This window comes from Rana temporaria, chromosome 10 (assembly GCF_905171775.1).
Source record: "Rana temporaria chromosome 10, aRanTem1.1, whole genome shotgun sequence".
Taxonomy (NCBI): domain Eukaryota; kingdom Metazoa; phylum Chordata; class Amphibia; order Anura; family Ranidae; genus Rana; species Rana temporaria.
This window is the reverse complement of record NC_053498.1, coordinates 76,310,562-76,334,921: the sequence shown is the minus strand read 5'-3', so window position 1 is coordinate 76,334,921 and position 24,360 is coordinate 76,310,562. Positions and strand designations below refer to the sequence as shown.

Sequence of the window (24,360 nt, the reverse complement as noted above, 5' to 3'; positions counted from 1 at the left end):
CGAGCACCAAACAGGGGGCTCATAGTCTGCACCGTATCGGGGGATGTACAGAAACGTAGGGGGTGATGTAATGGTGAACAGCCATGAGGGTGTAGGCAACGTATGAGCATTTTGGTCTTTCCGCGAATGGCTCCGTTCCCGAAAATGGGTCCGGAGGCCACCCACAGAGGTGGTTGGAACACATGGGCCCACAGCCCGCAGGAGGGGGGGCACAACGGCCTCCGTCAAACCGCCCCCTACCCCGCTCCGCACACCAAGGGCACCAGAGGCGGCAACCAGAGCCCACGCACGGGACTACCAGTGTCCCTATAGAACCAAGGGACTGTCCCGTGAGCCCTACATATTCTTATTGGACACCAAGGCTGCCTATCAAGTTGAAAAACCACCCAGTGATGTGAGTTGGGAGGGAAGTTGAGATTTGAAATCCTCAGTTTCTCATAGGATTAAGGAAAGGTATGTTGTACTCTTTGGACTTGCACAAATACATCAGCTGGAGTAGAGGCCTATAAATTAACACATCCATCTTAAACCTCTGGCAAATTCTTCCAAATTCATCACTGGTGGGAGAAGTAAATGCCTGTGTCCCCCCCCCCCCCCCCCGTTGCTCCTTCTTTCATTTACTATAGCACCACAATGACACATAAAGGAACCACAGTGAGCAGTGGAGGATGTGGGCATCTGACACTACTGGGAGTGTTGAATGCTAAAGACTCTGATGGATGCAACAGCAGTGGAAGGCAGAGAAGTTCTCGCTGCTGTCCGGAAAGGTGAGTAGTCATTCTCAGTCTTCTATTGCAGGGAGTTCGAAAGTGACACAGTCCCTTTGAAGGAAATCTGTCATGATAAAAATATGTATACTATAATTTCTGACCTCTCCTTCTGAAAATCCTTTCCTAGTTGTATTGCTATTACATCCTGACCTTTTAAGTCACTGGCATGGAACAAGTCTTCGAAAGATCTTCAATATGAAGATAGAGACAACCTAACAGCTAACGTTTCCCTAGGGAGGTTCGCAATGGCAGTCTACGTGTTTTTTTCTACAACTCCATTCCAAAAAAATGGTTGGGACACTGAATAAAATCTATTAAAAAACAGAATGCAATAATTTACAAATCTCATAAACTCATATTTAATTCCCAATAGAAAACATATCAAATGTTTAAACTGAGAAAATGTACCATTTTAAGGGGAAAAATTACGAATTTGAAACTGATGGCAGCAAAAAAGTTGAGTCAGGGAAACAAACAATTGGCAAAGTACTACCTTGATTCCAAAAAAGTTGGGACAGGGCCATGTTTACCACATTGTAGCATCCCCTCCTCTTTTACCAACACTCTGTAAATGTCTGGGAACTGTGGAGACCAGTTGCTGGAGTTTTGTGAGAGGAATGTTGTCCTATTCTTGCCTGAGCATATGCTGCTCTAAAACCTAGATATATCTTTCAGTGCCTTTCCAGATGTGCAGCTGCCCATTCTATACGCACTAATGCACTCTATACCATCAGAGATGCAGGCTTTTAAACTGAATGCTGGTAAGGTAACAAGCCTGTAGGTCCCTCTCCTCCTTAGTCTGGAGGACACATTACCCATTCTTGACAAAAAGGAAGGTCAAATTTAGATTTGTCTGACCACAGAACAGTTTTCCACTTTGCAACAGACCATTTTAAATGAGCTTTGGCCCAGAGAAAATACTAGTTGCATTTAAAATACATTTATTTAGGCCCAGATTCACGTCCAGCGGCGTATCTCTGCGGTGGCGTAACGACGCCGCAACTTAGACGGGCAAGTGCTGTATTCTCAAAGCACTTGCCATGTAAGTTGCGGAGGCGTAGCGTAAATCGGCCATCGTAAGCCCGCCTAATTCAAATTTGGATCAGGGGGGCGTGTTTTATGTAAATGCACTGTGACCCGACGTGATTGACGTTTTTCCCGAACGGAGCATGCGCCGTCCGTGGAATTTCCCAGTGTGCATTGCTCCAAAGTAGGCCGCAAGGACGTCATTGGTTTCGATGTGAACGTAAATGACGTCCAGCCCCATTCACGGATGACTTACGCAAACAAAGTAACTATTTCAAATTTCGACGTGGGAACGACGGCCATAATTAACATTGTTACGCCGCACTTATGCCACCATATAGCAGGGGCAACTATACGCCGGGAAAAGCCTAACGTAAACGCCGTAACTTTACTGCGTCGGCCAGGTGTACGTTCGGGAATCCGCGTATCTAGCTAATTTGCATACTCAACGCGGAATTCGACGGAAGCGCCACCTAGCGGCCAGCGTAAAAATGCAGTTACGATCCGACGGCGTAAGAGACTTATGCCTGTCGGATCTAACAGATATCTATGCGTAACTGATTCTAAGAATCAGGCGCATAGATACGACGGCGCAACGCAGAGATACGACGGCGTATCTGGAGATACGCCATTGTATCTCCACTGAGAATCCGGGCCTTAGTATACAACTGTATGTATGTAAACTGTATTGATGACTGTCTGTTAAGAGGTCCTTTTTAAATATTACAGCATAAAATGGCCCTGTTACCGAATGAGGTTAGTTCTGTGTGTGTGTGTACATCAGAATTTTGAGACATTAAGTGGAGGTTGTTTTATGAGCAGTTCCCAGTCTGCAGAAACTGCTAGTTGGTTACATATGGACATTCGGCAAGAACATTTATGACAGTTATATTATTTTATTATCACTCTGAAATAAGGATTTATAGACCTAAATCTACTCCCGGGCCCCGGAAACCTGAGCAACATGGGAAACGCCTGAGCACAACAATTACAGTTCCTATTTATCGTTTTATTAGTGTGCTTTATCTTTCTGCCATTTAACACTTGTGAGTAGGTTCAGTATTGCATCTGAATGGAGATAGGTATAAGAGTAATATGGGATTTTCCATCTTTTTTTACACATTGGCACTGGCAGATGACAGCGAATGTTACATGACCTGGCAAATGTGTGGCAAAACTCTTTATTAAAGCATACAAAATCCAATCTTGCTCCTGTGTGTAGTAGAATCTTCCTGTTGTTCCTTTTGTAGTGGAATGCACTTGAAGTGGTTGTGAACCTCTGAAATGAAAAATGAAGAAAGGATACTCTTTTATAATGTGAGCTTGCTTCCATTCAAAGCTTTGAGTGTGATTTCTGTCTGCAGTTTTGTTCCTCTGCTATAATTTTTGACAGGCTGTGCTGATTCAAAGTGATCAAGGGAGACAGGGAAGGGGATCCCCAGCACCCAGCCTGTGGATAACAGTCACAGCTGTGCATGTTTTCCTATGAGAGTGTGAAGAGGGAGTTTCTTTAAATTCAATCCAATCACTAAAACTCCATCCCTAGGCAAAATTGCATGTTCAATTAGTAGTGCAACACCTTCCAATATTGCTTGGTATTTGATCCATTCTCTGTAGCAGTCTGAAAGCCATGCTAGCATTATGGAAAATAAATGAATGAAAGCAGAAGTTTGCAGTCTGTTACTCTTTCCTTCCGTAAATATTCGTGAATGAGGTTGTGTGATTGTTTCTCCATGTTGTAAATGTTTAACTTTGCATTGAAAAAGAGAGTGAGAATATCCAAAGAGTATTTCTAGTTAAAGTGATTGTAAAGTCTCTTTTCTATTTAAAATAACAAACATGTTATACTTACCTTCTCTGTGCAGTTGGTTTTGCACAGGGTAGTCAGGATCCTCTACTTCTCGGGTCCCTTGCAGGAGCTTCTGGCCCCTTCCTCCTGTTGAGTGCCCCCACAGCAAGCAGCTTGTTATGGGGGCACCCAAGCTGATCTGCAATCCATGTATACATTTAGACACAAAGCTGCAGTTCGGACCCGCCCCCTCTCTCTCCTGATTGGCTTCTGAAATTGTCACTGTCCTCAATCTCCTGCGCTGTACGATAAGTCCCAGTGTGGTGTTAAACTACTATCTTGACATATTGCTGTGTGTGTGGATAATGTGCTCCTCACTGCCCTCAAAAGACTTGGGATGTCCAATTTGACTGTAGGTATAGGAAACAATGAAGGTGTGAATGTGAATGTACTCACAAACCAATGCTTACATCATAGCCTAGACATAACATCATCAAGTCCAGACAAATCGACTAACGCATTTCGAGGTAACCCTCTTCTTCAGAGCCTTGTCTAGATGGCTATTGGTATAGCTGAGGGATTCTTGTAGTCTGATTCCGTGTCTCTCAGCCCGATGCTGTCACTTTGCAGATTCTCCTGTCATGTCTCCTGATTGGCTAACTGTGTCTTAGCCAATTAAAAGGGAAAGTCCCAGACAGCCGAGGCACTCGTGGATATCGCTGGATAGGGATGGGGCTCATGTAAAGGTATTGGGGGGGGGGGCTGGGGGGGGGGGCTGCTGCACACAGAAGGCTATTTATCTTAATGCAAAGAATGCATTAAGATAAAAAAACTTCTGCCTTTACAACCCCTTTAATAAAACATCAATCAAAAATGGTTAACGCTGCTTTGGTTAGTCTTGGACCATACCAGTTTCCTATGGGTTGGGTTCTTCACTGATGTCCACACAGAAGGCTATTTATCTTAATGCAAAGAATGCATTAAGATAAAAAAACTTCTGCCTTTACAACCCCTTTAATAAAACATCAATCAAAAATGGTTAACGCTGCTTTGGTTAGTGTTGGACCATACCAGTTTCCTATGGGTTGGGTTCTTCACTGATGTCCTGCACCAGGAAAAGAGAACTGATCACTCTCCTGTGGTGGCTGTGGCCTTTCCATCCATGCTACTTGGCCCTACTCATAGAAAATCCCTTAGAAGGCTGGAGCATTGCTAACTTTTTTAGGAAACTTACAACAGAAGTGCCAGACCGCACTTAGTACCCAATGAGTGATCAGTGCCAACCCTTTCCCACCGAAAACAGGGATAAGAGCTTTGGCAGTGAAGTATCTACTCATAAAAGGCTTCTTGCTGAACTGGAAAGGGTGAAAGGCAATTAAGAACTTCCACTTGAAGAAAAATGTAGTTGGCTGAATCTATTTACCTCTGTGAAGTGGCAGTAAAAGGAGATCTTCAGGCTGTATGAACAAATACTGTAGCTGCTGACTTTTAATAAAAGGACACTTACCTGTCCAAGGTTCTAGCGCTGTCTTCACCGGTCCTGGGGTCTCTGGCACCGACATGTTTACTTTAGAAAGCCAGCTCTGACTCCTTGCAGCTTCAAAGCCGAGGGGGGCTGAGCGGGTGGGAGCGGGTACTTGTCAAAACCAGGTACCCGCTTCTCAAAAAAATAAAAATTCCAAAAATAATAGAGGGGGGTAAGAGGTAGAAAAGATGAACTTCCCCTTTTGAGTAAAGTTCTGCTTTAACCCCTTAGAGCCGGTGCATGCTGGGGTTTAGAATGCCTGGAAGCAAAATGGGGCTTATCATCATGTAACCACCGTTATTGGCTGTCACGGTGGTCACATGATCGGAAAGCTCCCGATTGCAAGATGCGAACAGAAGCTTTCAGTTAGCCGTCAGTAACTGTGCCAGGAGCGTGCAGGGCGCATGCTCTTGACACAGCGCTATTGCACGCAAATATGCAAGTGCTCAGCGCCAAGGCCCAGCTGCCAAGAGGCCACAGATTTGCGTGCGCTCAGCGCTAAGAAGTTAATATGTGACCTTTGAACATTTAATTTTTTTATATAGTAAACTCAACATTGACCCCTTTTTTGGCCACTGCAAAATACTACATGAATATATATATTTTTTTCATTTTTCATTAAAATATTTATTTCAAGTGTTCTACCGAGTTAAATCACTATCTGTTCCCAGAAAAAACACATGCTAAGTTAGAACTTCTGGGATTTAAAGGGGTTGTAAAGGATTTTTTTTTTCATAATAAGCATCCTTTACCTGCAGACATTCCTCTTTTCACTTCTTCATTGTTCGCTTTTGCTCAGAAGTTGCTCTAATTCTTCTCTGTTCTGTTCACTTCCTGCTTGTCTGATTGTTACTGACCACCGTGAAGGGAGGCTTTACTGCGGTGGTCAGTGACGTGCTCACCCCCTCCTGGGAACTACATCTGTGTGGCAGGACGCTCTCTACGTGTTAGAGACTTCAAGGAGGTGTAAATTACTGGGTGTGCCGCAATGCATACTGGGAAATGTAGTTCTTACATGAACGAGCGCCGCAAACCAGGAAGTGAATAAGAAAACAGAAACTAAAATGCCGGAGGTGATATAGATGAAGGAATTTAATAGGTATTTACTCGGTTTTTAACAGAATCATTACACTATTCTGTCTGTCTACCTTGCAGACATTAATTTTAGGCAAATTTTTTTTTTCCTTTGCAACTCCTTTTAAAGAGAGGAAAGGCATTGGGACAGAAGTAGTGCTAAACCAGGGGTGCCCAACCTTTTGAAGAGCGAGGGCCACTTAAGCGACTTGGTAACCATTCGCGGGCCACAATGAGCGGAGCTGGTGGATGGCATGTCGTGTGTCTGCTCTGCTATGCTTAGAGGTGAACGAAGGGTCCAATTGGTTGGACTGACCGTGTGAAAGGGGCCCAAGGCTGCTTTCACACTGATGCGCTGCGGTTTACCCATCAGTGTGAAAGCAGCCCAGTAACCACTGCAGAAAAGATGTGCCCATATATACACTGATTTTAGTAATAAACTGACCTTTAATAACAGTATTCTATTCTATTCCATCATAGAGCAGGAGGTCGCGGGCCACATCAGAGGGCTCCACAGGCCACTGGTTGGGCACCCCTGTCCTAAACTCTCCTGATTATTGTAGAAGTATTCACTTGCACAAGGCAGCCTACACCAACTACTACTTTTTTTTTTAGAACATATTCTCAATGATCTACATTTGTAATCAGGCACTCTTGTAGAGCTATGATTGCTCCTTCAACGTCTGGTCGGGGAGGTGAAGATGTGAGCACTGTCACATGACCACTCTTCATGGAAGTAGAGTACAGTGAAGCTTCAAATGAAGACAGCAAAAAATGAATAGGCTGCAGACACAAAAGTACAAACATGATTGCTGCTATAGATCAGATTCCATATTGAGGGTTTAATAATACTTTAAGAAATGTAAAATATAACTAAGAAATAAGAAAGGCCTACTATACACCTCCCAGCGCCTGCATGGAACAAAATTGCAATTTTTTATATATATCAAACTACACACTGAGTGAAGTGCAATGAATATAGAAGAACCAATAAATCAAGAGCTCCTTTTTAGAAAAATAAACAATCAAAAAGGAGGTATAAAACTAAACTGCTGTTTAAAATACATAGAAAATCAAAAATAAATGGTATTAAAAAACTAGATCATCAAAATGTCCTATACCAAAACAGCGCTGGTGTTGGTAAATAAATGTGGCAAAAAATATATATAAGACCAACTCCATAAAAGTAGTTAAGATGGCTGATAGAGTGCAAAACAAAAAAAAAAATGCCCATAGGTGATCCTATTGGAGAAGACAGCGTGCACCTTCCACCGTGAAATCCAAATCCACCTCGTGGGACAGACACTCACCAGAAAGGAATTAAAACCAGGCGATGTATAAACTCCAAAAGATGTTGCACTCGTCACAACCCAGGGATACACTAGCTGCTAGAGGCTCCAAATCAAACACGAAGGACAGAGATATGTCAACATAGCGTAATTCAGTTTATTGTAAATATACAGAGCCCCCCACATAAGCAATCCCCTCATATATTGCACGTACTTGAAAATAGAAGGGCGTCTGTCGAAGTCAGGATATGACGAAACGCATCAGGGTGTGACCTACACGACGCATAGGAAAACTGTCAAAAACTGCAGGGAAAAAGTCCAGCGGAAATACCGGCGGAGAAAAAGAAAGCAGGTTCTCTTTTTTGTCCGGTAGTTTTTGGGCAGTTTTCCCGTCTGAAAAACTGTGAGGAGCATACACACGGCTGGGATTCCCGGCCAAAGGCTCTCCTCGCAGTTTTCCCATCGGGAAACCCGGCTGTGTGTATGAGGCATTTGTCTTCTTATTTTATTGAAGACACAGTGCATGCAAATAAAAATAATTAGGTTGCAGCTCTCCTAGCCTGACGAGTCTTTGATCTTAAAGGTTGTGTTTTTATGTTTCATTCAGTTTTGGTAGGTGATGCATCGAGCAGCTTTGTTCTTTCGTTTGGTATATTTAAAGTGCACGCCAACAATCCTTTGTTCTCGCTTTCTATCATGGTGTATATTTAGGGAATGTGGTTTTACAGTGCTGTGATCTCCTATTCTTTATGTAGAAGGGTGGAGTCTCCAAGCCATGTGCTCTGTCTTTGTTCTTCAGCGTGCAGTCCGGCAGTGTGTTCGTTCTTTAGATATATTTAGAAATGTGGTCACAAATCTGTGTTTCCATTGTACAGTTAGGTGTAGTATGTTGTGTTGTGTGTCTGTTGTCTATAGGTCTCCGGGTGGCCAAATATGGACAGGTCTCTGCAAGCAATGAACCTGATTTGTGACGCTTGCTTAGGGAGTAATTATAACTGGTTTATGTCAGGCACAGAGCTTTCCACATTTTTGTAAAATTCCTGTTAAAGAGAGTAAGCGAACATTTCTTTTTCTTTCATGAAGAAACAGGAAAGAAGGCTCCGCCGGGCATCTACTGCTGTCAACTGTTGTCTTAAATAAAGAAGGTTTTGGGTCCTTGTAGCTTCTTGATACATTTGGGCGTGGGTAAAGGTTTCCTCACCTGTCACTATCAGTGAGCTATCTGATTCGCCCTGGCCAATTCTACATAAAAATATTGGTAGAGTCAACCATTTTAGGTGATCTGAAAATAGTAAGGACTTCGAACAATAAACAAGTAGTAGTTTAGGTATATATGCCACGGATAATGACAGCAGGGTGTGAACTGGAATAGTTAATGTTCCATTGGATAATATTCTAATATACAAATATTCCACAGCCAAAGTGGTTGTAAACCCTTACAATCCACTTTTGGCTACAGGTAAGCCTATAATAAGGCTTACCTGTAGTTACCCTGGATATCTCCTCAACCTACACGGTTTAGAAGATATCCCCTGTATGTGCATGTGCCAACGTCATCAGCAGATGCGCACTGAAACAATGGCATGCTTCAGTGAGTATGGCGTTACTGGCGGCTCCCACATGCATGTGTGGGAGTGACGTTATCATGGCTCCGGCCAATCACAGCGCCGGAGCCTGCGATACCTGGAAGCAGGCCCGTCGCTACAGGACAGGCAAAACAAACAATTGCTTGGGGCCCCGAGCTGGCCTGGGGCCCCCAACTTCCCTTTCCCAGGCTGTAGCGTGGCCGAGCTCCTCTTCCTTCCTCCTGGAGTCCTGTCAGTCCGGCCGGGTGCCGCGCGTGGTACAGGAGATTCAGTTTCCTGTTCCCGGCCGGACTGACAGGAAGTGCACACTGAGTGCTCACTTCCTTTTAGTCCGGCCAGGAACACAGCAAACTAAATCTCCTGTACCGTGCGGTACCCAGCCCGGCACGGGCACTATCTGATAGTGGACTGGAGACCCATAATGATACAACACTGGACTGACAGGAGGAAGATGAGCTCGGCCACGCTACAGCGGCAGCCTACAGGGAAGAAGGGGAGAATAGAAAAACATAGGGAGGGGTAGAAACATTAGTGTAGCGCTAACGTAGGCTTTGCTTTTCGGGGGGGGCTCATTTTGCTTGGGGCCCCCAAATTCAAACGGCCCTGCCTGGAAGTACCTCCTGGAACGATGTCGCCGAGCGGTGCTGTGTACAGGCACCACAGCAGGGGCTTCGATCTCAGGTGAGTATTACATAATGATCTAGTATGCTATGCATACTAGCTCATTATGCCTTTGTCGTGCAGGTCTTCTTTTTATTTATTTTTTTTCAATGTGGGTTTACAACCACTTTAAAGCACCTACCACTTCAACATGCTTTTTTGGTGTGTTTTTGATGATTTTTTTAAGCTTTAATGAAGCTTGGCAAATGTCCTGTGTGTGTGTGATGATTTTTTATTTGTTTAAAAGGGGCCCAGTAGAACCCCAGCTCATTAGTACCCCCATTCAGCAGATCCCCAGCTCATTAGTATCTCCATTTAGCAGCTCACCAGCTTATTAGTATCCCCATTCAGCAGATCCCCAGCTCATTAGTATCTCCATTTAGCAGCTCACCAGCTTATTAGTACCTCCCTCAGCAGATCCCTTGCTCAGTAGTACCTCCTGCTTGGCTGATCCCCCCTCAGTAGTAACTCCCAGCTCTGCTGATCAACCCACTAAGTAGAAACCTCCAGCTCTGCTAATCCTATGGCTTTCTGATCCTCTTCTATCTCCGGTCCCCGCTCACCTCTGTGACATCTGCTTGTTTCTCCTGCTGTCGTCCCCCAACTCCGCTGATCCTCTGCCGCTCAGTCCTCAGTCTATAGTCTTGTTCACCTTTCGGTATAGCATTCCTATGTTGCATACCACCTCTGCTGTCTTCTAGTTGCTCTGCTCCAGTTCGGACCCCGTTCACATTCCTGCTGCTCTACGCTGCACACCAAATGTGATGTCTACACCAGACATTCCCAAAATATGTACACATGAACTGGAAGTGACTGCTGATGACCTCTTTCCAGTTCGCTTGTTGGTTTCCTGGTGCATCCTGGGTTATCTCATACCTGCAAAACCTCCAAAACAATGCAAATCTAAAGGTGAATAAAAGTCCTCCAAAAATGTGCTGCAAGCGAGCGTTGTCAAAGACTGCTTTGCAGCACCTATAAAGCACCATGAGGTATCATTTTTGAAGCAAAGCAAGCACAATGTGTGAACAGGACTGTAATGTAACCATTTTATTTAGTGAGAAGCGCTTTGATTGGTATTCAGCCAAGCCACTGTAGAACCATGAATGGTAACATATGTGACTTTCGATGGCCATGCAGTAACATAAAATCACTGCGCTACAAATGATGTCATGAGAACAGACATGCACGCTGTATAATGCATCAGCACTATATAAACACTGGAAATAAATATATTCAATTTGCAGTTCTGCTGAATACTTCTAGGCACAGCTTTCCCAACTATTGCTGCTAATTTTCACAGATTTTAGTACAGATAATTAATTTAAATTTTAATTCACAGTAAAGTGATGCATGCCAGTAAGCATACTCTGATGCCGCGTACACACGACCGTTATTCATGTCATTGAAAAAAAAGACGCTTTTCTCAACGTGATTACTCTTAAAGCGGGAGTTCACCCGAAAAACAATTTTTAACATTAGACTGAGGCTCATTTTCTGAAGCAGAATCGGGTGTGTTTTTTTAAATCGAAGCAGTACTTTCCGTTTTAGAGATAGATGTTCTCCGCCGCTTCCGGGTATGGTCTTTGGGACTGGGCGTTCCTATTTGATTGACAGGCTTCCGGCGGTCGCATACATCGCGTCACGAGTAGCCGAAAGAAGCCAAACGTCGGTGCGGCTCTATACGGCGCCTGCGCACCGACGTTCGGCTACTTTCGGAATATCGTGACGCGCTGTATGCGACCGTCGGAAGTCTGTCAGAAGCCTGTCAATTAAATAGGAACGCCCAGTCCCGCAAGCCCATACCCGGAAGCGGCAGAGAAGATCTATCTCTAAAACGATAAGTACTGCTTCGATTTAAAAAAAAAACACCCGATTCTGCTTCCCAAAATGAGCCTCAATCTAATGTTAAAAATTGAGATTTTGGGTGAACCTCCACTTTAAGCCTGCCTTGCATACACACGGTCGTGAAAAAAAATGTTTGAGCAAAGCGCAGTGACGTACAAGACGTATGACGGCACTATAAAGGGGAAGTTCCATTCGAATGGCGCCACCCTTTGTGCTGATTATGCTAATTTCCCGACTCATAACTTGCTTCTGAGCATGCACGTTTTTCCCCCCTTTGTTAAAGCATACACACGACCGTTTTCACGATGTGAAAAACTACGACGTGAAAAACGACAAGAAAAAACAGAGCAGGGTCAAAATTTTTAACGCCCATTTTTGTCGTCGAGCCTACACCCGACCGTTTTTCACGACCAATTAAAAAAATTGCATTTTTCTTGTTGTGAAAAACGGTCGTGTGTACGCGGCATCATACTTAAGTTTCCCCAAAAATACAATACAGCATAAATGTGCATATAATACCCTGAAAAAAAACCTTTGGATACATTTTATTTTTTACTCACCTGGAAATACCTGTTGCTATGTGGTCCTACGAAATTTGAATCACCTCGGATTGTGTTGTCATCTCCCTCTGCTCCTCAGCACGCTACTGCTCCTGGGAAATGCGTGTCATCATTTCCCAGGATGCAGTGCGCATCCCCTAGTGCTGGAATCGTGGGACTTCGAAACAGGAAGTGACGCGATTCAATGAAGATTTCAGCAGCTTTTTACACTGTTCTTCATTGTTGATGTTGGTTGCCATCACAACGGCGGGCACTTCCGACGCCACTGCCCATTGTGAAGGCAACCCGAGTGGTTGACGGCGCTGCTGTTACAAGGCTCATGCGCGAGAATGGGGTGGGACGGGCGGTCTGTGATGGTCACTTTTGTCAACACAGACCAGGAAGTATGTGCATATGCCCACAAGCAAAATGAGAACTTCAGGGAAAAGGATTTTAAAAGTTTCTTTACACTGTCACTCGGCAGATTGGCGGCGGTTTACAAAATAGTAAGCAAACTTAAATGCACAATTGTCTTGCCAGATGAAATAACATACTTATAAAATTTGCAAAATGTGATTGGAACCCCCCTTTAATTTACCACTTAATTTCCTGCAGTAACAAAAGCAACATTTTCCTAGGTTCTTGCACTTTGTAATGAAGTAGCAATAGGGGATTCTCAGGGGTTTGCTTTACTCATACAAATCAGATTCAGGAAGCCTGTGTGCTTTGCTCATTTGCAAGGAGAAACTAAAAGCTGCTTATTGTGCTCTCAGAGTGTTATACAGCATGACTATAGGATTCGTCAATTTACGGTCCTTGAATTTATAATAAAAGACACAACACTGCGTGATGTGGGTTTAAAAGGCCACAGCAGCCCATTTATTAAAGCGGAGCTCCACCCTAAAGTGGAACTCACGCTGATCGGAACCCTCCCCCCTCCGGTGTCACATTTGACACCTTTCAGGGGGGAGGGGGGTGCAGATACCTGTCTAAAGACAGGTATTTGCACCCACTTCCAGCCACACAGTTTCGGGTAAACTGCGGGCAGAACGTCACCTCCGGTCTTCCCCCTGTTGTGCTCTGGGAACACTCGGCTCCCAGAGCACAGCGGGAGCCAATCAGCAGCGCAGCGCAACTCGCGCATGCGCTGTAGGGAACCAGGTAGTGAAGCCGGAGCGCTTCATTTCCTGGTTCCCTCTCTGAGGATGGCGGGGGGAGCAGCAGAGTGACGAGCGATCGCTCGTCCTCTGCTGCGGACGGCGCTGGACTCCAGGACAGGTAAGGCCCCATGCACACGAGACGCTGCTAAACTCGAGTTCAGAGGCATTTGGCATTTTTTTCAACTGCCCCTGAACACATTTAATGTTATCCTATGTGTCTATGCACACGATCACGTTTTTTGGCGTTTCAAAGCAGTTGGGTTTAGGGCCGTTTTTCCAAACCCAAAATTTGGGGTTCAGAAGCTTTCAGCTTTTGCGTTTTAGACGCAAAACGCCGCTAAACGCGGTACAAATAGTTTGATTCTGAGCTTGGGGAGGGTCTACAGTGTTTTGGAGATAAACGCTGACAGCCGCAAATCGCGGCAAAACGCCACGCAATTCGTGGCAAAAACGGGCGTTTTAAATGCCGGTTTTTGCCTTTGAAAAGCTGAGATTAGAGGCATTTGTAATAGCGTCTCGTGTGCATGGGGCCTAAGTGTCCTAATATTAAAAGTCAGCAGCTGCAGTATTTGTAGCTGCTGGCTTTTAATATTTTTTTTTCATGGCACATCTCTTTAACATATGAATAAATAACATAAACAAAACAATTTGAACACCAGGAGGGGGTCTTGCAACTTCCACAATTTGACTTTCCCCCAGGGGACCTAGCTCCTGGTAGAACCACCAACAACCAACCAGGTGGGTTGCAAAGTTAGGAAGCAAATTATAGACTCACGGACAGGTGACTCTCGTTTGTTGAACTATTACTGCATATGTAGCTTTGTTTAGCTTTGTAGTTATCAAACCATCTGATCTAGTGAAGGTTTTTAGTTGTTTAAAGCATATGGGCAAAAAAATAAAATCTTATTCAGTACATTATTTATTTATTTATTTAATAAAATTCTTACAAGTACAAAAAAAGTACAAAACGCAGTCAGTTACCCATAGGCCTCGATGCGCCGAATTACATCTCTGCAATACACACACATTTCCTCTTGTTTTAATCTTTTATGTCTGCACCAATTCAGATATCAGGGAGCACTGATCCCCCTAAAGATTTTGCTCTGCATAAAATGTTTCAAGCATGTAGGTTTGGAGAACCAGACACATTTGTTCAAGAGGTTTTGGAGGGTTGAAGAGAACAGGAATATGGATTGGGAACGACTGGAGAAGGTAAAGTATATGCCAGAGGACATTCTGCTTAATAACATTCCATCTCCCCATCCATTAAAAATACTTCATCGACCAAGTTGACAATTCGGTGGGAATCGACGGTATGAATGGAGTAAAGCTGAGGGAAAAAAGTCATGAGTGATCATTAAATAGGGCAATTCTGAAGTATCTAATATAGGAAGAGGCCATTTAAATGCAAAGTTGGTCTTCAGTCTAAGTATTGTGGACCATTAGAGGGTCCGGTCTAGAATTTTTTAAAAAAAGGGCCTGGATATTTTCCTAAATACACATAATACAACTGGATACAAATATGTATAGGAAAATTTGATCCAGGGAATTTGCAATTGCCTGTTGGGGGGTCAGCAAGCTGCTTGCTGTGGGGACACTCAACAGGAGGGAGGGGCCAGAAGCATCAAAGAGGGACCCAAGAAGAGGAGGATCTGAGCTGCCCTGCCCATCAGTGACACAAATCAATGCCCATTACTGGTGCCAGTCAGTGCTGCTTTTTAGTGCCCATCAGTGCTTGCTCATCAGTGCTGCCAATTAATTCCCATCAATGCAACCCATCAGTGCCACCCACATGTGCCACCTATCAGTGCGACATAATAGTGCCTCCTCATCAGTGCCACTTAATTAGCGCCCTTCAGTGCCTCCTCATCAGTGCCCATAAGTGCCACCTCATCAGTGCCTATCAGTGCCGCCTCATCAGTGCATATCAGTGAAGGAGAAAAATTACTTATTTACAAAATCTACTGACAGAAACGAAGAAAAACTTTAAATTTTTTTGATTTTTGTTATTAAAATAAATAACCCAGCAGTGATGAAATACCACCAAAAGAAAGCTCTATTTGTATGAAGAAAATTATTAAAAATGTAATTTGGGTACACATTGTCATTCAAAGTGCGACAAGGCTGAATGCTGAAAAATAGCCTGGGCAGTAAGGGGGTGAAAGTGCCCTGTATTGAGGTTGTTAAAGGGGTTGTAGACCCTCATGGGTTTTCACCTTAATGCATCCTATGCAGTGCTGATCCTGACCTCCCTGGGGCCCTAAGCAAAATGAGGGGAGAGTGCCCCCATGGAATGCGGCTGTCTGTGGGGGCACACAAGAACAGGAGAAGCCAGGAACGCCGCCAGGGGACCCTTGAAAAGCAGGATTGGGGGCCACTCTGTGCAAAACCCTTGCACAGAGGAGGTAAGTATAACATGTTTGTTATTATATATAAAAAAAAGTGGTAGTGAAGGTTGAAGGTTTTCGCATTCTATGCATGAAGGTAAAATACCTTCCTTGTTCTGCTCCCCCCACAGTCCCACTAATACCCTCCTGAGCCCCCCCTTGATCGAGCAATGTGCACAGGAATCTCAGCTGTCACAGGTCTTTCTCTCTGGCAATCGCAGCCAGTGAGCCAATGGGGGTAAAGCCACAACTCTGTGTCTCATGGATGCATAGAGTGGGGTTTGAGAGCGCGCATGCACTGTGCCCACATCAGAAAGCTGCCTCCTATGGGGGCACTGGTACATGCTTACTGTCATGGGGCAGCAGCCAGAAGTGCCAGCTGCCGACCCAAGAAGAGGAGAATCGGGATGCTCTGTCCAAAACCATTGCACAGAGCAGGTAAGTATCACATGTTTTTTATTAAAAGGAAACAAAAAAAAACTTTAATATCAATTTAATTTTAATTTCCATTCCTTACTGCTGCTGCCAAAAGCTCACTTACATATTTTAAAAAAATACCGCCGTAAGTGAGAATCCTTGCTTGGCTCTGTAATGGCTGTGAAAGGGTGTGGATCTGGAATATCACATATTTTTCCCACTTCTCAGATCTTTATGAGCAGACTCATGTAAATTGTACCTGCCTTATCCATGATGTCCTTACCTGCTTATAACATGATTAGAATCTCTTGTTGAATTAACAATAGACTCTTTGTCCCTAATAGATCTCTTATCTGCTTCCCCAAACACTTTCAAGTTTTTATTAGATGACAGTAGAAATAGATTGCATCATTGGAGGCAGGATAATAAAACAAACATACACTGCTGTAAAATAAAGTCATTTTTTAATTTGTAGTTATGTTTGGAAAGGTCTTATAAGAAGGTTAGAAGTGAAAATGGCCGATCATACGTTGCCCATAGACAGGTAGAGACCATCCCAAGAACAGAAAAATGTAGTCAGGAGCTTACTATTCAACGAGGTGCATGTTCAAACACCATGATTGGCTTTTCTGTCTTCTGGATATGATGTTGCAACCAATTTATTTAAGTAAAAGATATCCAGCAGCACACTCTTGTCTGGCAGGGGAGGAAACTTGATCTTTCTGTGGTGCAGTTTCACTTTGACTTACAGGTTTCCTTGTCACCTCCAGCCTATGACTGGACAGTAAAGAGGATGCAGCAAGCGGATGAGCTCTGTCAATCTGTTCGATCTTCTTATGTACTGCAGCACATCTGATTGGTGCTCCTTGTGTCGCTTCTCCTTCTCTGAGTTTGCCTCTAAAGTTTAATACCAAGTCAAGGTAGAAGTTTCAAAACATGCATTTAAAGCCCAAGCAAACTCCCTCCTGCCCATCCCTCCTACTGTACCCCAACTAAATGTTAGAATGCAAAAAAAGGGGAGTTGCGGTGGCTCAACGCGATTGGCACTGCGCTGACAAGCCATTCACCTCAGCTAGAGGTTCGGATCCCGGTCTCAGCTACATGTGAATTGAGTTTGGTGGTCTCAGCCCGGGTCACGGAGGGTGTGCTATGCGAGGTAAGCTTGCGCTTAGTACGCCCACCCCCCTCCCGCAAAAACCCCCACACTTACACGCACTCGAAATTGGGTTAACATGCACGCACTTTGACCACGCGGTCTCTAAAAAGAGAGGCGAAGGACTAACGGGGCTGGTTGAGCGGGCTAGATTCTCTCACTCCCTTATAGGGAGTCCCTCTGCCCCGTTGGGCTTCAAAGCAGAGCAGGTAGGGCAGGCTGTGTGGGAGGACCCCCTCACACACCCACCTTTGCCACCCGGGGCATGGAGAAAGGGGGCAGATTGCCTCTGGGGGAGGCCTGCCTACTCCCAACTCCTGCAGTCCTGCTCCTCTCTCGAGTACACGCACAAAATACACTTAAAAAAAAGAATGCTAAAAAAAAACTTTAATACCCTTTCTACTAACTAAAGCCTGTGTCACATGACTTTCCGGTCCCGATCATTCACTCCTCTTCTGTTTTCTTATGGTGGGGTCCTTCTTTGGGTGTCTACACCACGGCCTGCATCATGTGGACACTGCCTTTTTGGCTGTTTGGTGACAAGGTGCTCTCAGGATCCAAAAGAGCAATGGCATCATCGTAAGGGGAAAGCAGTAAACTGGCCAGCAAGGCATAACCTGCACACCTAGATAGGTGGTCCCTACAGCAAGAAACGGAGATGGGCAAGGGACCTGAATGGTGGACTTAGGGGAAGTATATCTTTCTTCACCTGGTATGCCAAAAAATCCCCTAGGAAAGAGGGTGTCCGAAAAGTTGACATTAAAGATGTATGGAAGATTACAGAACTTCAATAATCTTTGTGCGTTATAGCTACCTGGAGTTCAGCTTTAAGGAATATAATAAAAAAAAAAAAATTTCACATTTGCACCAACACATTTTTGAATCCTATAAAGCAGGGGTCTCCAAACTTTCTAAGCAAAGGGCTAGTTTACTGCCCTTCAGAGATTACGAGGGTCGGACAGTAGTCAGTGGAAAAGTGAACACCCCATTGTTTGTTTCAGTAGGAGTAATTGTGCCCGTCATTGGGTCCCATTGTTTGTGTCATCACTGATGTAATTTCCCCCATTGTTGGTGTCATTGAGAGAAACTGTGCCCCATTGTTGGTGTCATTGAGAGGAATTGTCCCCTATCATTGGTGTCATTGTAAGGAATTGTGCCCCGTTTTTAGCATCATTATGAAGATTTGTGTCCCATCGTTGTTGTCATTGGGCCCCATTGTTTGTGTCAGTAGGACAAATTATGCCCCATGGTTGGTGTAATTGAGAGAAACTGTGCCCCATTGCTAGTATCAGTAGGAGAAATTATGCCACATTGTTGGTATCAGTGGATGAAATAGTGCCCCAAGGGCCGGATAAAATCAAGCAAAGGGCCGCATCTGGCCCCCGAGCCACAGTTTGGAGACCACTGCTATAAGGTACCTAAAATATTACTATACATATTTTTAAGTAAAATTATTACACTGGTTATTTTGGTTTAAACCAGGAGTTTCCAAACATGATAAACAAAGAGCCATTTTACTGTCCTTCAGACTGTGGACACAAGACGTGGAAAATGCCACAACATCAGTAGGAGGAGGAATAGTGGTCCATCTTTGGTGTTAAGCTGAAGGATTAGTGTCCCATATTTGAGGTCAGTGGAAGGAATAGTGTGCCATCACTGGTGTTGTTGGCAGGAATAGTTCCCCATGGTTTGTATCAGTAGGAGGAATTGTTGGCGTCGGTGAAAGGAATGGTGCCTCATTGTTGGCGTCAGCAGAACTTATGGTGCCCCAAGAGCCAGATACAGGCAAGCCAAGGGCCTCATCTGATGTTGATGTTACTAAACCCACAACAGTAAATTCAGTCTGTATATGCAGTAAAGCATGCTTGTTATACTCACAGTGAAACATTAGGCCTCGTACAAACAACAGAGTTTCTCGGCAAAAACCAGCAAGAAACTTGCTGGGAGATATTTTTTTGCAGAGGAAACCGGTCTTGTGTACATTTTCGTCGAGGAAACTGTCGAGAAACTCGACGAGCCAAAAAGAGAGCATGTTCTCTATTTCCTTGATCGGAATGGAGAAAATTGGCTTGTTGAGTTTCTCGACAGCCTAACAAGGAACTCGACGAGGAAAACGATGTGTTTTTGCCCGTTGAGTTCCTCGGTCGTGTGTACGAGGCTTCAGGGCTTAAATCCTTTGCATTGTGTAAAAAGGCTGCTTGATCATGTCCTCTCTAAACCTTCCCTTCTTCCACAGTCCCCAATCCATCTCCTGATAGAACAGAGTCTTGGGGCGCTCTGCACATGCTCAGTTTCGTGTGTATTACTAGAGAGTTGTTTTTTTTTGGAGAGTGCATGTGATCAGCACAAGGCCAATCAGCACTGTTCAGAAAGAGGGTCGTGGGTCCTGCAGCCTCATAAGACGGTCAGAGCAGAATGAAAACTCCTCCTACAAGCTTTAAACAGACACTGATAGAAGTCAGAAGACTGCTGTAACTGCTAATGAGAAAGGGTGTTTATCAGTTTATATTTACTAAAATAATTGCATTTCCATGTTCTGGGTACTGTGGGAGACCTGATATAGTAAATGCAGGGTCCTGGGTTTAGTAACCCTTTAGAGTTCAGTGTAACATCTTAATAAAGTTTTCCAACACAAATACAAAAACAATGGTTATTCCTCACTATTGGGTAGCGGGCAACGCCATACAAATAATTAATTTTGTTAAACCCTGATGCAGGGCTCGACAAATCCCGGTCGCCATGGCGACTAGAAATAGGGTCCTTGCGACTTGGCTTGTGAGCTGGCACCATCTGGTGGTGAGCCGTTGGTATTACAAGTTATTACCACCAGATGTGTAAGCTGGCGCCATCTGGTGGTGGCCGTTGGTATTACAAGTTAAGCATTACAAGTTAAACAGCAATTCCAATGTAATTTTTCACTATTTTTCACTATTTTCACTGCCATCTTCTTCCCTCTAATTAGAACCCCCAAACATTTTATATATTTTTTATCCTAACACCCTAGAGAATAAAATGGGGATCGTTGCAATACTTTCTGTCACGTCGTATTGCGCAGCGGTCTTACAAGCGCACTTTTTTGGGAAAAAATTACACCTTTTTTAATTAAAAAATAAGACAACAGTAAAGTTATTCCAATTTTTTTTAATATTATGAAAGATAATGTTACGCCGAGTAAATTCATACCCAACATGTCACGCTTCAAAATTGCGTCCGCTCGTGGAATGCCGACAAACTTTTACCCTTTAAAATCTTCATAGGCGACGTTTAAAAAAATCTACAGGTTGCATGTTTTGAGTTACAGAGGAAGTCTAGGGCTAGAATTATTGCTCTCGCTCTACCAATCGCGGTGATACCTCACATGTGTGGTTTGAACACCGTTTACATATGCGGGCGCTGCTCACGTATGTGTTTGCTTCTGCGTGCAAGCTCGTCGGGACGGGGTGCGTTTTCTGGCTCCTAACTTTTTTAGCTGGCTCCTAGATTCCAAGCAAATTTGTCAAACCCTGCCCTGATGTATAATATAGATAGAACCTGAATATATAAAAGTTTTTATTCCAACTTGCATACAGTTTTAGTCTTTCTGTATTTTTTTTTTTTTTTTTAGTCTTTCTGTATTTTAATTAGTTGTAATGACACTTTTCTAAGCCTCACCTGCTTCTACAAGGCATGTGGATGTAAAGCGGAATAGAATGTTATGAGCATTGGGAGGCGCATACTCTTTATTTCAGTTTAGTAAATCAGTCTAAGGGCAGGTGTAGACGGCAGCTTGAGAGGCCATCTGAGTCCTGCCTGCATTGCGATGTGCTATTGAGATGCTTTACACTGTGCTCAGCAAAACAGCCAAGCACACACGCACACAGCGGGACTGCTGTTCGCAGGGTTCAATGAATTTTATAGGCAGTGGGCAGGGGGAGCCGCTGAGCGCCATCCAATGCTGGCAAGGACTCACATGGCCTATTAAGCGTCTGTCTGCACCTGCTGTAATGCATCCTTCCTGCATCTTCCGAGACGAAGGGCCTAAGCAGCAAGCTTATGACTTTAGTAAATCAGACCCTGCTAGTCTGCTCACGAAACAATCCTTCCATGTGAAAGGAAATGTCTGGGGGAACTTTTGTTTTTAAATCAGCATTGCTATGCAGTGTTTTTCTCTCCTTTTCAAGGGCAGTACAAATTCCAAAGTAAAAAGGATGCTAAGGGGAGTAGATGATCATTTTCTGAATATGACAACATTTCCTATAGACATCTGCCAAATCAGAACTGCTGAGAGATGTAAAATATGATTATAGTCAACAATCCGCTGTACTACTAACTATACAGCGTTTCAGATGTTCCCCTGCATACTGTTGTATATGTGATTGGGAGTGTGAGCAGATGGTCTAATGCTGAACGATGTGTGCCCATACATCTGCTGCGCGTGTTTGTCATCCATTTAAATGGCTGATCCTCATTCAATTTAGCCAGCTCTCACTTGACCAAACAATGATGAGATTTAAAGTTATGGAAGCGACAATGTATAAAGAACTTCAGGTGTCCCACAGAATAGTCATAAAAACAATAATATACAAAAAATAGCTTATAATGTACAAAAAACATCCTTATTCACACGATTGTACCCCAAAACCTCCCATGATGTGATTAATATCTTTAACAAAAAAAAATGTAACTGTGGATTATGGTTTGAGGCTACAACATCAGTAAACATGTTTTGTACGTTATTGATTTTGTTGTTTTTCTGTTTATTTTTTTCTGTGGGACACCTGAAGCTATTGTCTTGCAGTCAAAGTGAAGCCTAATGCCTTGTACACACGATCGGAATTTCCATCGGGATAAACTCAGATGGATTTTTCCGTTCAAGCTGTCCTGCATACACACTGTCACACCAAATTCTGACCGTCAAGAACGCGGTGACGTACAACACTACGTCGAGCCGGTAAAAATGAAGTCCAATGCTTCCGAGCATTCGTCGACTTGATTTTGAGCATGCATGTTTTTTTTCTCCGTCGGAGTTCCATACAGACAAACGGAATTTCCGTCGGAAAAAAAGAGAACATGTTCTCTTTCTAAGTCCGTCAGAATTTCCGAAGGAAAAACTCCGATGTGGCACACACACACGGTCAGGAATATCCAATGAAAAAATGTTGTCTGACTTTTTTCATCGGAAATTCCGATTGTGTGTACAAGGCATTATTCTTAACCTGACCATAGACAGACAGAGTGATTTTCTTTCCTGCAGCCATGGGTTGCAAGAAAAAAAATCACTTGATTTCCCCATCAACTCAGTGTTGACAGTTGAATTCCTCCCGTGGAGTCATTGTGTTTGCTAGCAATAAGTGCATGTAAAATCTGGCAGGTTGGTTGTACCCAAATTGATTGATCAACTTGATTTTTTGTGGTTGAGAGTGTTTTTTCCCATGGAGCGGGACTCTCTCAAGTTATAACGATTTAAATTTAAGCTGGCCATAGAGGGATCGAAATTCGTCCGGTTCAGCAGAGACTGTCCAAATTTAGATCAGTCTGTGGCCGGCCATACCCGTTGGACAGAAGTTGACCAAACCACTTGGAAAACTGTTGTCGATCAATGGCTGTAGCCACTGATCAGTGTATTCTAACAGCGTCAGGTTCGGCGGTGGAGATTCATCCATCCACCTCATTTAAGTGGATGGAGGAAAATGTTCATTTTTTTTTAACTCATCTGTGGCCAGCCTTAGTCTCTGTATAAAGTATTTTAAGATAATCTATTCTCTCTCCACCTGGAAAAGCAATGCTCTTTTTTTTTTTTTTTTTGTTATTTTGTAGGGCCTTGTCACGTGCCTGATGAAGGGGACCTGCAAGCCCTTGAAATGTTGCATATGCACTAGTGATTTGATTGCTTAAATATTTGGACTCATAATTAGTGCATGGTATGCTGGCAACACATCGTTTTCTGTATGCTCACACCAGTTAACCTGCTGGTTGTTGCTTCAGCACCCGTTTATCCCTGGCATAGTCTAGAAACAAGTGATGGTATTGAGTGATTTACTGTTGGAGTACATTGCCCAGCTCCAGTTGGCAGTGGGGGGAGAGTTAGCAGTGTCCTCCTCGCTGATAACCCTCCACCTCAGTGTGTGTGTACCAATACAGCCCAGTGTAGCTGTGGGTGACAACTTTGATGTGTATTTAATGCAGCCCCTGCAGTGTTGTCACTTCCTGGAGCAAAACCTGAAGGATGGTCGGATAGCTCGATCTTAATTTAAGAAGGAAAAAATATTTGGTTTGTGACATTTTTACACTCATATGTACTTTTTTCAAGGATTTTTTTGTTGTATTGAGGTGTTTTTTTACATACATTATGTATTTCTCATATTAATTAATATCTCCCTATGTTTTCTCTTTCAGGTGTCCATACTCAGATGGTACTAGTCAATGATACAGTCTCGGGATTCGTTGGCACAAGTGTTATCCTTCATTGCAGTTTTGTCAATCCCATGCCCAATGTAAAGATCACACAGGTCACATGGCAGAAATCGACAAATGGCTCTAAGCAGAACGTAGCTATATTTAATCCTTCGATGGGTGTATCAATCCTTCCTCCATACAAAGAACGTGTGGTCTTCCAGAGCCCTTCTATTCGTGATGGTACTATCCAAATGAATCAGTTACAACTAGGAGATGAGGGACCATACATATGTGAATTTGCTACATTTCCTACTGGAAACCGTGAGAGTCAACTGAACCTCACTGTACTTGGTAAGTTTATTGTAATATTTAAACGTAATTTGGTAAATGCAGTTATTTATGGCTACATAATTGTTACATAACTATTACATTGACTTCTTCTTAATATCACATTGGGTTTTCAAAGTAACCAGACCCTAATGCCTTGTACACACGATCGGAATTTCCGTCGGGATAAACTCAGACTGATTTTTCTGACAGAATTCCGTCAAAGCTGTCTTCATACACACTGTCACACCAAATTCTGACCATCAAGAACACGGAGATGTACAATACTATGACGAGCCGAGAAAAATTAGGTTCAATGCTCCCGAGCATGCGTCAACTTGATTCTGAGCCTATTATAAAGGCTAGGAGAATGGACAGCCGCACTTCCAAAAAAACCCTTGGGTTGGCTTTATTTTAAAAAAATTACTAATGCACTAC

At 43.6% G+C, this 24,360-nt stretch overlaps 1 protein-coding gene across 1 annotated transcript in view; it reads left to right on the top strand.

Moving 5' to 3' along the window:
- The window catches only part of NECTIN1 (nectin cell adhesion molecule 1), a 177,272-nt gene that overhangs the window by 116,717 nt on the left and 36,195 nt on the right, over positions 1-24,360 (top strand). Inside the window, exon 2 of the mRNA XM_040325528.1 lies at positions 23,596-23,946. Within this exon, the coding sequence (XP_040181462.1) occupies positions 23,596-23,946 (351 nt within the window). The remainder of the gene's footprint in view (positions 1-23,595; positions 23,947-24,360) is intronic.